Below are 12,158 nucleotides of genomic sequence, written 5' to 3'. Positions count from 1 at the left end.
ACCACCTCACACCGGTCAGAACTGCTATCATAAAAGAGTCTGCAAACGACAGGGACTTCCCTGGTGATCCAGTGGCTAAGAGTCCGAGCTCCCAGTGCAGGGGGCCCAGGTTTGATCCCTGGTCAGGGAGCTAGATCCCACATGCTGCAACTAAGACCCAGCACAGCCAAATAAATAAAATAAACATTTTTGAAATGGCTGAAATGGTAAACTTTACATGATGCATATTTTACCACAATAACAAAAAACGATTACATCCAAATGCCGTGGAGCTTTGTGGATGACGCCACGTGTGGCACTGGGAACAAGGAGGATGTGAGCAGCAGAAAGATCTGGGTGAGAGAAAGACAAACCCCAGTCGGCCCTCCCCACCAGAGGTTACACATCTCAGGGACCCACCAGCCGCAGGCGGAAACCACTAGCGACTGGCAGCTGGTTCAATCTACAGATGCGGAGCCCAAGGGTACAGAGGCGCATCCGTGGACGTTGGGAGTCGAGGGAGTCCTGGAACTAACCCACCACCCGGGCGGGTACCGAGGGAGGACCTCGATTCATCCTCGAAAGCTTTGCTCTCAAGGCAGCAACCTCCAGCATCCAGTTTGTCCCTCTCCCCGTTTCGGTTCCAGGTTTCAAAGACACTCGTGAATCGCCCTGGAATTCCCAGTAGGTGCGCGTGGCAGCTGATGGACACACGAAATGCTAATGCATTCATATCACTCCTGAACTTCCACATGAGCAGGACTAGAGGCAACTTGCATAAGACACAAGTCCTGTTCTTTTTTTAATGGAAGTATAGTTGATTTACAATGTTGTGCCCATCTCTGCTGTACAGCAAAGTGATTTGGTTTTACACATATTAATATACACATTATTTTTTAATATTCCTTTCTGGACTTCCCTGGTGGGCCAGTGGTTAAGAATTCACCTGCCAGGTTCGATCCCGGTCTGTGAAGCTTGCTTCCACGTGTCACGGGGCAACTGAGCCCGTGGGCCACAACTACTGAGCCTGAGCTCCAGAGCCCGTGAGAAGCCCTCGGACTGCATCTAGAGTAGCCCCTGCTTGCCGCGAATACAGAAAGCCCACATGCAGCAATGAAGACTCCGCACTGCCAAAACACACAAATAAAATTCTTTTCCATGATGGTTCAGGGGCTTCCCTGGTGGCTCAGATGGTAAAGAATCCGCCTGCAGTGCAGGAGACCCCATTCAATCCCTGGATTGGGAAGATCCCTTGGAGAAGGGAAAGGCTACCCACTCCAATATTCTGGCCTGGAGAATTCCATGGACTGTACAGTCCAGGGGGTCACAAAGAGTTGGACACGACTGAGCGACTTTCACTCTGACATTCGCATGATGGTTTATCCCTGGACCCTGGATAGCTTCCTGTGCTACACGATGGGACCTTTTTATCCATTCTCTGTGTGGCAGTTGGCGTCTACCAGCCCCAAATTCTCAGCCCACTCCTCTCCTTCCTGCTCCCCTTGGCAACCATAAGCCTGATCCCCATCTAGTCCTCATGTTGCCAACGAGCTGGACATTGGACTTGAGGCGTGAGCAGTTTCATTTTCATGAGATGGGTTTCAATTACATTTTCTAGAAACTCAAATAAAATATCTCAGCTTTAACTTAAATACTGTTTGACTTTAAAATGTTATACTCACCCATCTTAATTGAATTTTGCCTTTTCAATTTAATAGGAATTTTTGAATACTTTAGAATTGAGTCATATAAACTCTTTCAGTTTCTGACATTCGCTTTAATTTACATTTGTGGAGTCTTTTAATTACATTTTCCACTTGAACCTTTTAGGCCAGTGTTCTCCCAGAGGAATTTCTGCAGTGATGGAAATGTTAAACGTCCGTGTTGTCCCGCAGAGCGGCTGCTGGCCCCTCGTGACTATGCAGCGTTTGAAATGTGGCTGGTGCGACTAAGGAACCAGCTTGTTAATTTTGTTTTACCTTAATGAATTTAGATTTACTTTTTGTCTTTGGCCACAAAGCTTGTGGGGTCTTAGTTTGATCTGGTGCCCCATGCGCTGGGAGCATGGGGTTTTAACCAATGGATGGCCAGGGAAGTCCCAAGATTTACTTCTAAATAAGCCACATGTGGCTAGGCCCACAGCCCTGAACAGAGCACCGTTAGATTATTACTGTTAATAAAACCCCAAAATAAGTGAAAATCTTGACTATAAAAAATGATTCTGCGTGATGAAGTCAATAAAAATAAATCATGTGATATACATAATAAATGGTGCGTGTCTTCGTTACTCATCCGAGCAAGGCTGCCCAGCAACGAATGCCAAACACGCGTGTGAAAGTTCACTACATTCAGCTGTCTTTCTGTGTATTTTCTTGGCCATGCCCCATGGGACCCTAGTTCCCAGACGAAGGATCAAACCTGTGCCCCCGCACTGGCAGCATGCAGTCTTAGCCCCTGGGCCACCAGGGAAGTCCCCCACCTTAAGCTGTCTTTGAAACTAGCCAGTCTTCAATCATAAGAAGGCCACCGTTTTACAGTGGTCAGTTCTGTCTCTATAGAAGTACAGCTGTCGAAAGGAGGACAGAACCCGTTTTGTCGAGAAGCTTGTCAGCTTGACTTTTAACTTGAGATATCCAGACACAGAGCAAGTGGGCTTCTCGGGGACACCGCTCCGGCTCCACAGCGTTGGGGGCGGGCCCGTCAGTGAATGAATGAAGGAGGCCGACGATGGTGTGTTCTGGGAGCCCTGCCAGGTCCTGCCAGGGTGTGGGCAGTGGGAAGGACTCGGAATTCTATTCCCTGCATCTGGCAGGGCGCAGATGATCCTGTAAAACGCCGCGTGTGAGACTCTTGCCCTGCAGCTGTTGGTGACGGCAACTGCTGTCACCCCTCAGGTTTGCACAGGAGGCAGAAGGGCAGAGCAGAGGCCAGGCGAACCCAGGTGTGAACCCTACCGCCCGCGCTACGACCTCGGGCAAATCAGGCAGGTATGAAAACTGCGGCCATTCCCAGGACGGCCAAGGGTCAGAGGAGATGCTGTACAGAAACCGAGGGTCGGGACTTCCCTGGTGCTCCCAACGCAGGGGGCCTAGGTTCGACCCCTGGTCAAGGAACTAGATTCCACTTGCCGCAACTAAGAGTTTAGGAGTTCGCATGCTGCAACTAAAAAGGTTCTGCTTACCGCAACTAAGGTCAAAGATCTCGAGTGTTGTGACTAAAACCTGGAGCAGGACTTCCCTGGTGGTCCGGTGGATAAGAATCAGCCTGCCAGCGCTGGGGATCCGGGTTCCATCTCTGGGCTGGAAAGATTTCACATGCATCGCAGCTACGAAGCCCTTGGGCCACAACTGCTGAAGCCCTCGAGCCTACAGCCCGTGCTCCACAGCAAGAGACGCCCCTGCTCAACACAACTAAGAAAGCCCGCTCGCAGCGATTAAGACCCAGTGCAGTCGAAAATAAATAAAATTTCAAAAATAAACCTGGTACAACCAAATAAATAAATAATTCTTTTTTAAGTATGGGTCACCTCCCTCTACTCCATGAAGCCCTGTCCCCAGGTTAGTCCAGCAAGACAGAAGCAACCATGAACCTCACCTCCCCACCCACCCCTTCTCCATCCACCCAGACACCTGCTAAAGTCACAGAAAGCTTTGCCAAGGTAGAAGGGTTTCTCTGACAGCCCCTGGATCTTCAGAAACTTGCTTTGTACAAACGGCCTAAAAGCTTCTTTAGAAAGAGACACACTGGATCAGAGTAACCGTGACATAAATAGCCACGCTCCAGAGCACCAACTGTAGACCAGGTACCTCGCCAGCTGCATCACATACCTCATCTTAATCTCCTTAAGGACCGCCAAGGTTTAGGAAACCTGTGACCTCCAGAATTCAGAGTCCCAGCTGGAGCAGGACTAACTAGCTTTGAAGGGACTTCAGGCAGCAAGACGGAGAAGGCAATGGCACCCCACTCCAGTACTCTTGCCTGGCAAATCCCATGGACAGAGGAGCCTGGTATGCTGCAGTCCATGGGGTCGCGAAGAGTTGGACACAACTGAGCGACTTCCCTTTCACTTTTCACTTTCATGCATTAGAGAAGGAAATGGCAACCCACTCCAGTGTTCTTGCCTGGAGAATCCCAGGGACGGGGGAGTCTGGTGGGCTGCCATCTATGGGGTCGCACAGAGTCGGACACGACTGAAGTGACTTAGCAGCAGCAGCAGCAGCAGGCAGCAAGACAGGACTAAACCTACAGAAGGCCTCCCACGGCCAGCACGAGCGTCACCACCCCCTCCTGTCAACCTCCCTTACAAAGGGGAAAGCGGGACTCAGGGAAAAGCCCCGTGCCCGTGAGAAGAAGCAGAGAGGAGGGCAGGGTCACAGCACCGGCCCCTGGCCCCTCCTCCTTCCCCAAGATGCAGCCATGGAAGGAGTGAGAACCTGTCTCTGACCTTAGGAGCAACTCCAAACACCACGGCAGGACCCGCGCTGTGAAGGGGGTGGGGGTCCCCAGCCTGGTCACTGTCGTCTGGGCAGTCGGCGATCCTCACATGGACCTGGTGACCAGGGCAACACCCTGAACGGACAAAGAATCGAGTGTTCGCTGCAGAGACGCTCCCGGAGCGTGACTGCCCGGAAGCAGAACCCAGAAAACAACCTGAGTGTCCCACAGAGGGAAATAATGAAATAAAGCAGGGTGTGATGGCGAGCTGGGACACACGCAAAAGCCCATGTCGAACTGCGGCTGCAAGCAGTTAGGAAAGACGAAGGAGAAGGGAGTACAGCAAGTCAATTTTTAAAAATCAGGATACAGTGCTAGCTGTAGGCTATCTATAGAAGAAAAATCAACACATTTAAAAGTGATGATCTCGGGACCATGGGATTGAGGGTCTGCTGCTTTCATTTTTATACCTACTTCCCAGGATTTAAAAACTTTTCTCCAAGGAGCATGCGCTACATCTATAACCACGTTGCTATTTTATAATGACCACCCCGTTTAAGGTCACACTGCATTAAGCCAAAGAGGACACTGGTGTCTGCACAGCTTGATTCAATCATCTAAAGTCACACAGCCAGGATCCAGGCGACAGATTCTGACTGGTAACTACTCAGGTGCCAGGTGTTGTTCTGGGCACAGACAGACAGATGGGACTTCACTCCCCAGCCCCCCGGCAGTCTCCCGGGCCTCATGGGGCTCGCCCAGGAAATGTGAGACCTTGCTGCCTTCCAGGACACATAGAACCAAATTTATTTTTATTCTCAAGACCCTGGACTTCCCTGGTGGTCCAACAGTTAAGAATCCACCTGCCGATGCAGGGGTCACGGGTTCGAACCCTGGTCTGGGAAGATCTCACAAGCTGTGGAGCAACCAAGCCCACGCAGCACAATTGCTGAGCCCTAGAACCCATGCTCTGCAACAAGAGAAGCCGTCTCGATGAGAGACCATACACAACTAGGGAGAAGCCCCTACTCGGCAACCAAGACCAGCGCAGCCAAAAACAAATACATAAAAATATTTTAAAAAAAGAATTACAAAGACCCGGAAGCACCCTGTGTACCTTTCCTTCCTCCCTTAGAGATGACCACTAACCTGACCTCGTAATCATCACTTTCTCACTTTTTGCATGCCTTTCTCTGCATTCCTAAACCACACAGCTGGTTTGCAGGGTTTCAAGTGTTACATGATTGGAGTCATGCTCTCTTCCAAGTTTTGCTATCGTTCAACACATCCGTGCGATCTATCCACACACTCTTTAGAACTGGAGTTCGTTTTCATTGCAGGATTACTATTCCACTGTACAAGGCCACCCTGTTCAATCAGCGCAGACCTCTGGGCTGCCTCCAGGTCTTGCTTACCACAAACAATGCTGCTGAGAAGTTTCTGGGCCATCTTCCCCGGTGCACACGCGCGCAGTTTCTCTAGGGGAGACACCCAGACGAGAATGGCCGTGCCCAGGTTCACAAAATAATTTCTGTTTTCCAAAGCAATTATAATAGTTTCGTCAGACTTTCAACATACTGAATACGAGCACGGCATCCCGAGGACTCTTACTTTGCATTTCCTTGATCACCAACACAAGTGAGCAGTTTTTCACACGCTTGCTGCTCATCTGTGTTCTCCCTTCCGGAAATGACTCTCTTTTCCCATTTTGTATTGGGTTGTCTTTTCCTTATTGCAGTTCTTTATAGATTCTGGATATTAAACTTTTTCGGTCATGCTGTGTGGCTTGTGGGATTTTAGCTCCACACAGGAACTGCACCCAGGCCACAGCAGTGAAAGCGTGTAGTCCTACCCACTGGCGGTGGTGGTGGTTTTCGTCGCTAACACGTGTTTGACTCTTTTGCGACCCCATGGACAGTGGCCCGCCAGGCTCCTCTGTCCACGGGATTTCGCAGGCATGAATATTGGAGTGTGTTGTCATTTCTTTCTCCAGGGGACCTTTCTGACCCAGGATCAAACCCAAGTCTGCTGTGTCTCCTGCATTGGCAGGTGGATTCTTCACCACTGAGCCACCAGGGAAGCCCTTGAACCACTGGACCACCATGGAATTCCTGATTCCGGTATTAATTACTTGTTGGTTAAACGTGCTGCTAATAAGTCCTCCAAGTGTGTGGCTTGTCTTCTCTTCTTTTCTTGGCATTTTTTGTTTTTGGCGAATAAACACATAAAGTTTTCTACTGTAGTTGAGTTTATCAACCTTTTATAGTTTGCACATCTCTGTGCCCTCAGAAATCTCTCCCTAGCGTGTCGGCCCAAAGGTACTGTTTTAAGTTTTCAAAAGGTTCAATGTTTTTAAAAAATTTTCACTTGTAAATGCTTTTTCATGCTTAAAGGCAAGTGCATTCAGTTCCTTTCCAGGCAGAAGATACAGTATCTTACACGCTTGTTCTTTCTCTTCCAAATCAAGTTTGGGACAGCCTTTGAGGGCCCACTCATCCTCCACAGAGGGCCGCCTTGCACCATGTTCTGGTCAGTGTCTTCCGTAGGGGAGAAAGGAACATTCTTGCTGACCTGCAGACTAGTCCAGGGGAAGTGTGCTAGAAAGGTAATGTGTACTGTCTGTCCAGCTGTGGTCAAGCTCACAGTACGGTCACTATCCAGGTAAACCAACAGATGCCTACGGAAGCCACTCAGATACACCGTGGCAGGTAGGAAGCCACAGGAGAAGAGATGGAGAGATGTGCTAGTCTAGGGTGGAGTCAAGAGGCTGCTGGCGTGAAAAAACAGGAAAAATGGAAGTGAAGTCATCCTCTTTAGGACGCCCTGCCAAGCAGAAAGGCTCCAAAAAATCCACCAGTCGCTAGAACATTCTTTTTCACAAACGACACCAGCTCCTCTGCTTTGCTCTTGACCTGTGGCTTCCCTGGTGGCTCAGTCGGTAAAGTCCACCCGCAATATGGGAGACCTAGGTTCTATCCCTGGGTTGGGAAGATACCCCGGCAAAGGAAATGGCAACCACTGCAGTATTCTTGCCTGGAAATTTTCGTGGACAGAGGAGCCTGGTGGGCTACAGTCTATGGGGTCACAAAGAGTCCAACACAACTAAGTGACTTTCTTTCTCCTCTCTTTCTGTGTAGGTGTCCCGTTGTTCTTGAGGATCTGCAGCTGCTCCTTGGCTTTCTCCCGTGTCCTTCTCTACCCGCTGCCAGTCCACTCGGATGGACCCAGTATGGTTCACAAGCTGAAAAGGAAGAAACCCACCTCCCAAAGCCGTCGCAGCCAACTTTCCCACCTTCTGGAATATGAAAACCACACACCATCCAGTTGTTGTACAGTCACTCAATTGTGTCAGACTCTTTGCGACCCCATGGACTGCAGCACACCAGGCTTCCCTGTCCTTCACCAAATGACATCGCCAATTAACAGCTGGGTTGCTACACTCTACATTTTTGGCTTAAGGTTCAGCTTTCTGCCCAAACAGCATTTGCCACCATGGCTGCTTTTTAGCAAGTTCTGAGAGGTCCAGGGACTCAAAATTTTCCCCACAGTAGACTGGTTGCCGCCATTCCGGAGAGCTCATCTCACGATGACACCTGCCTCAACTCCGAGAAGGAAGGCACGCAGTGGAGCAGGCGCGAGCTGGCTTGCGGCACGTGGGGTAGACGTTTCCATTCCCACCGGGAGACAGAAAGGACCCGGCAGGGCTGGGGCGTGCACTCCTCTTCCTTCCACTTCCACTTCCGCCCGCAGCCAAGTCCTACATATATTTTTGGAGGGGGGAGTGGGGCTGTACCAGATCGTCATTCGGAGAAGGCGATGGCACCCCATTCTAGTACTCTTGCCTGGAAAATCCCCTGTACGGAGGAGCCTGGTAGGCTGCAGTCCATGGGGTCGCAAAAGGTCAGACAGGACTGAGCGACTTTACTTTCACTTTCCTGCATTGAAGAAGGAAATGGCAACCCACTCCAGTGTTCTTGCCTGGAGAATCCCAGGGACAGAGGAGCCTGGTAGGCTGCCATCTATGGGGTCGCACAGAGTTGGGCACAACTGAAGCGACTTATCAGCAGCAGCAGATCATCATTGTGGCACCAAACTTTTGTTTTTGGCATGTGGGATCTAGTTCCCTGACCAGCAATGGAACCCCCATCCCCTGCATTGGGAGTGCAGAGTCTCAGCTTGGGCCACCAGGGAAATCCTCCACTTGTTAATCTGTAATCCATCTACAAATGCTTTTTCTGTAAGGTGTGAGGTAGGGCTCCAGTTTTCTTGTTTCCATCTGGTTAACTGTCTCAGTACCATTGATTCACTAAACCACCCCTGCCTGATCAGCAATACTGCCTCTGTCAAAAGCCAAATGCCTTTATATGCATGAATCTGTTTCTGGGCTCTCTGTTCTGTTTCATTGGTCAATTCACCGAGCTCTGCGCCCTGTCTTTAATTCCTATAGCTCTGCAATAAGTGTGTTTCTGGATGTAGATAAGTCATTCAAGGACTTGAGATTAGAACCTTAAAGATCAACTGATCCAACCAGCCACTGAGAAACAGAGGCTCAGAGAGGGAAAGCATCTTTTGCAATATCACACAGCATTTAACTAAAAGCACTGTTAAGAACTGGATGTTTGTGTTCCTGCCTCCAAAAAAAATTCACATGTTGAAATCCAACCCCCCATGTGATGGCATTTGGAGGTAGAACCCTTGAGACATGATTAGATCATGAGGGTGGAGCCTTCATGAATGGAATTAGTGCCCTTATCTGAAGAGGCCAAAGAGCTGGCCCCGTGTCTTTCTAACATATGAAGAGATCAGTAGTCTGAAACTTGGAAGAGGGCCTTCACCAGACCCAGACCATGCTGGCACCATGACCTCACACCTCCAACCTCTAGAACTGTGAGGAATAATTTTCTGCTGTTTATAAGGCACCCAGTCTGTGGTACTTTATTACGGCAGCCTGAATGGACTAACACCCATATCTCACCCTGGACGATGGTCTTGTCTTGTTCAATATGGCAGTCAATGACCACCTGTGTGTGGTTACTGAGCACTTGAATAATTTGTTTATATTGATTACATATTGAACGTCCTTTGGATAGAGTTAACTAAAATATATTCTCATAATTAACTTCATCTGTTTCTTTTTATGACACTGAGTTGGGACATAAGCTACATATTAAAATGAATGACCACTAGGAAATTTAAAACTACCTCTGTGACTTGTACGATATCTCTACTGGAGAGAACTCGGTTATACTTCTAAATTCACTCCATCACAAAGCCTTGATTATGGCCCTAATATGTGGACTGGACGGTAAAAAGGGCCACAGCAGGGGGAAAAGAACAGAAATAATCGATGCACTCTGTCTCCTCACTGGGCTCATTACCCCGAGAAGAGTCATCAGTCCCAGCATCAAAGAGCTCACGGTGCAGCCCTCAGCCCAGCTGGAGCTCTATTCCAGTAAGAGAGAGGGCAGCCCCAGTGCCTAAATCTAGCCATCATTTACACCAACCCCCTTGTCTTACAGATTAACCAGCAGAGGTCCAGAGAGGTTGAGACACCTACCCAAGATCACACAGTGGGTGTGGGACAGAGCTCCTTCCCCCACTGTCTGCATGTGTAGCCTCCAGTTCTGGGCATCCCCCTTCCCTTTGAGTGAACACTCCACCAACTTACATCTCATACGAGCACACCGGACCCTTGAGAAAAGCCTAAGAAAGTCCGAGTGTCCACACCGGAGGAGACCTCACAGATCTGTGCAGCCAGCCCCTCCCACCTTCGTCCCAAGAGAAACTCCACAGGAATTCCCACTAGTATCCCCTTCCCAGCGGGACTCCCCAACTTTATGAAGGAGACACAACACGTCTCCCTCCAGGGGAAACCAAGATGAGACCGGGGGGGAAAGGGCCCACTGTCCCTGCCCCCAGCCCTGCTCAGGCCGGCCTCTGGGGCCAAGCTATGCTCCCTCTGACGGGAACTCACAGAGACGTCGTGGGACCAGGGGTCCTCAACAACTGCTGGGAGACAATGAGCCGTGTTGTGCCACAGCAAAAATGACGCCCACCCAGCTCAACTCACCGCCTGCCCCCTCTACACCCGAGGCAGGAGGTGTGGGGGGAGGGCGGGGGCAGGGCAGGCCGAGTGTCCTCTCCCACATCAGGCTCTCCCGGGGCAGGAGTTAGAAACCAGGGCTGCACGCCCAGAGCGGCCTGTCCTCCCCCGAGACCCCTGCGAGCCAAGGGGCAACCCTAGAAAAGGGTTTCCATCCAGCTTGCAGACAAGCCCACCCTCCCAAAATCTTAGAGCCATTTAATATTCCCTCACCTCCCCCCGCCCCTTAATTGGGAATCTGAGCCACAGGACCTTGGCTTCCACTCAGCAATCTGAAATCACCACTTTAGAAGAGGAAACCAAGGCTCAGGAGGGACCACGGATTTCATATTATGAAAAGGCCAAGACGCACAGGTCCTGGCCCTGAGCCTCAGTTTACCCACCTGAAAAGAGCACTTACCCATTCGTCCGGCTTGCTGTGAGAACGGTCAGGGGTGGTGAGGGGACAGGGCCGGTCAGGGGGGACAGGGGTGGTCAAGGAGGACAGGGTGATCGGGGGACAGGGGTGGCTGGGGAGACAGGGTGGCGCGGGGACAGTGTGGTCAGGGGGGACAGGGGTGATACTGGCCAATGCCTTTTATCATTAACAAAAGCTCCAGGTAGCAACTGAGCCCGTGCAAAGTGCTTTCAAGGGATCGGCTCACTTAACCATCGCGGGGGGGCCCCAGGGGTGGGGACGCTCGTTATCCCCGCCTTGCAGAACTGGAAATCGAGGTTCCGAGAGGTGAAGCGACTGGCCCCAGGGCACCCCGCTAAGTGTGTCTGAGGCGCTGGGAACCCGCGCGCCTCCCGAGTCCAAGGCGCGGAGCTCACAAAGACCGCGACGTCTCGCGTCCGGGTTCTTCCGGCCCGGGGACAGGGTCCATTGGTCACCCCGAATTCTCGGGGCGGCGGGGGGCGCGCTGGCCGTGCGGGTAGCCGGACCCGCGCCCCCGCGCCCGCGCGCCCCCGCCACTCACCTCGCGTACTTGGTCTTCTGAAAATCCAGGAGCCGCGGGGCGAACATCGCGGCGGTTCCATCGGCCTCCAGCCGGGGGCTCCGACCGCGGCAACTCGGCGAGGCCGCGGGGCGGGAGCAGCAGGTCGGCGGGCGCGGGGCGGGGGCGGCCGGGGGCGCGCGGAGCCGAGCTGGAGCTGAGCCGGGAGCCGCCGACGCCAAATCCCGAGCAGATGGTGGCGGGCGGGGCGGGGGGGCTCCGGGCCAATCGCCTGAGTCCCCGCGGCCCCGGCCCCCTCCCCGCGCGGGGCGGCCCCCTCCCGGCCTCGCTGTGGGGCGGGGGCCCTGGAAGAGGGGTGAGGGGCCCCGGGGGGCTTCCGAATGCAGCCCCTTCCCCCTCACTCCTCGGGCCCCCTCCTCCCGTAGTTCTTCCAGCCAGAAGACGGCCTGTTAGACGGAGCCACGCTGCCCTCGCCTTACTGTTCCCCACCCCCCGCCCCGGCCGGGGCTGGGCTGCAAGGCATGTGGAGCCTGCAGGGGAGCCTGGCCCCAGAGGGTACTTGTAGCTCGCGACCCCCCACCGCCTTGACGCCCCTTCGAGGCTCGACGGCCCCAAGGGGATGGCCGCAGTCTCTGGGGAACCCCCCCCAACTCCCAGAGGCTATGATTCTGGGGACCCTCGTGATCCCGAGACAGGGGTGCAAG

General features: G+C 52.2%; 1 protein-coding gene across 6 annotated transcripts in view; it reads right to left on the bottom strand.

Moving 5' to 3' along the window:
- LOC133238790 (monocyte to macrophage differentiation factor 2) overlaps positions 1-11,668 on the bottom strand; it is a 120,489-nt gene extending 108,821 nt beyond the window's left edge. Inside the window, exons 1-2 of one of the 6 annotated variants that reach the window (XM_061402273.1) lie at positions 11,476-11,560; positions 4,424-4,548 (exon numbers count right to left, since the gene is read on the bottom strand). Coding sequence is in view for 4 of the 6 variants with exons in the window: in XM_061402280.1 (XP_061258264.1) it covers positions 11,476-11,522 (47 nt within the window). In the remaining 2 variants the exon portion in view is untranslated. Of the gene's footprint in view, positions 1-4,423; positions 4,549-10,916; positions 11,202-11,475 lie in introns of those variants that run through there. The other 5 variants (XM_061402280.1, XM_061402279.1, XM_061402281.1 and 2 more) reach the window with 5 other exon arrangements.
- Between the last annotated feature and the right edge of the window lie 490 nt (positions 11,669-12,158).

Source organism: Bos javanicus, chromosome 25 (assembly GCF_032452875.1).
Source record: "Bos javanicus breed banteng chromosome 25, ARS-OSU_banteng_1.0, whole genome shotgun sequence".
NCBI classification, from domain to species: Eukaryota; Metazoa; Chordata; class Mammalia; order Artiodactyla; family Bovidae; genus Bos; species Bos javanicus.
Note: the sequence above shows the minus strand (reverse complement) of the source record. Positions and strands in the feature narration are given on the sequence as shown.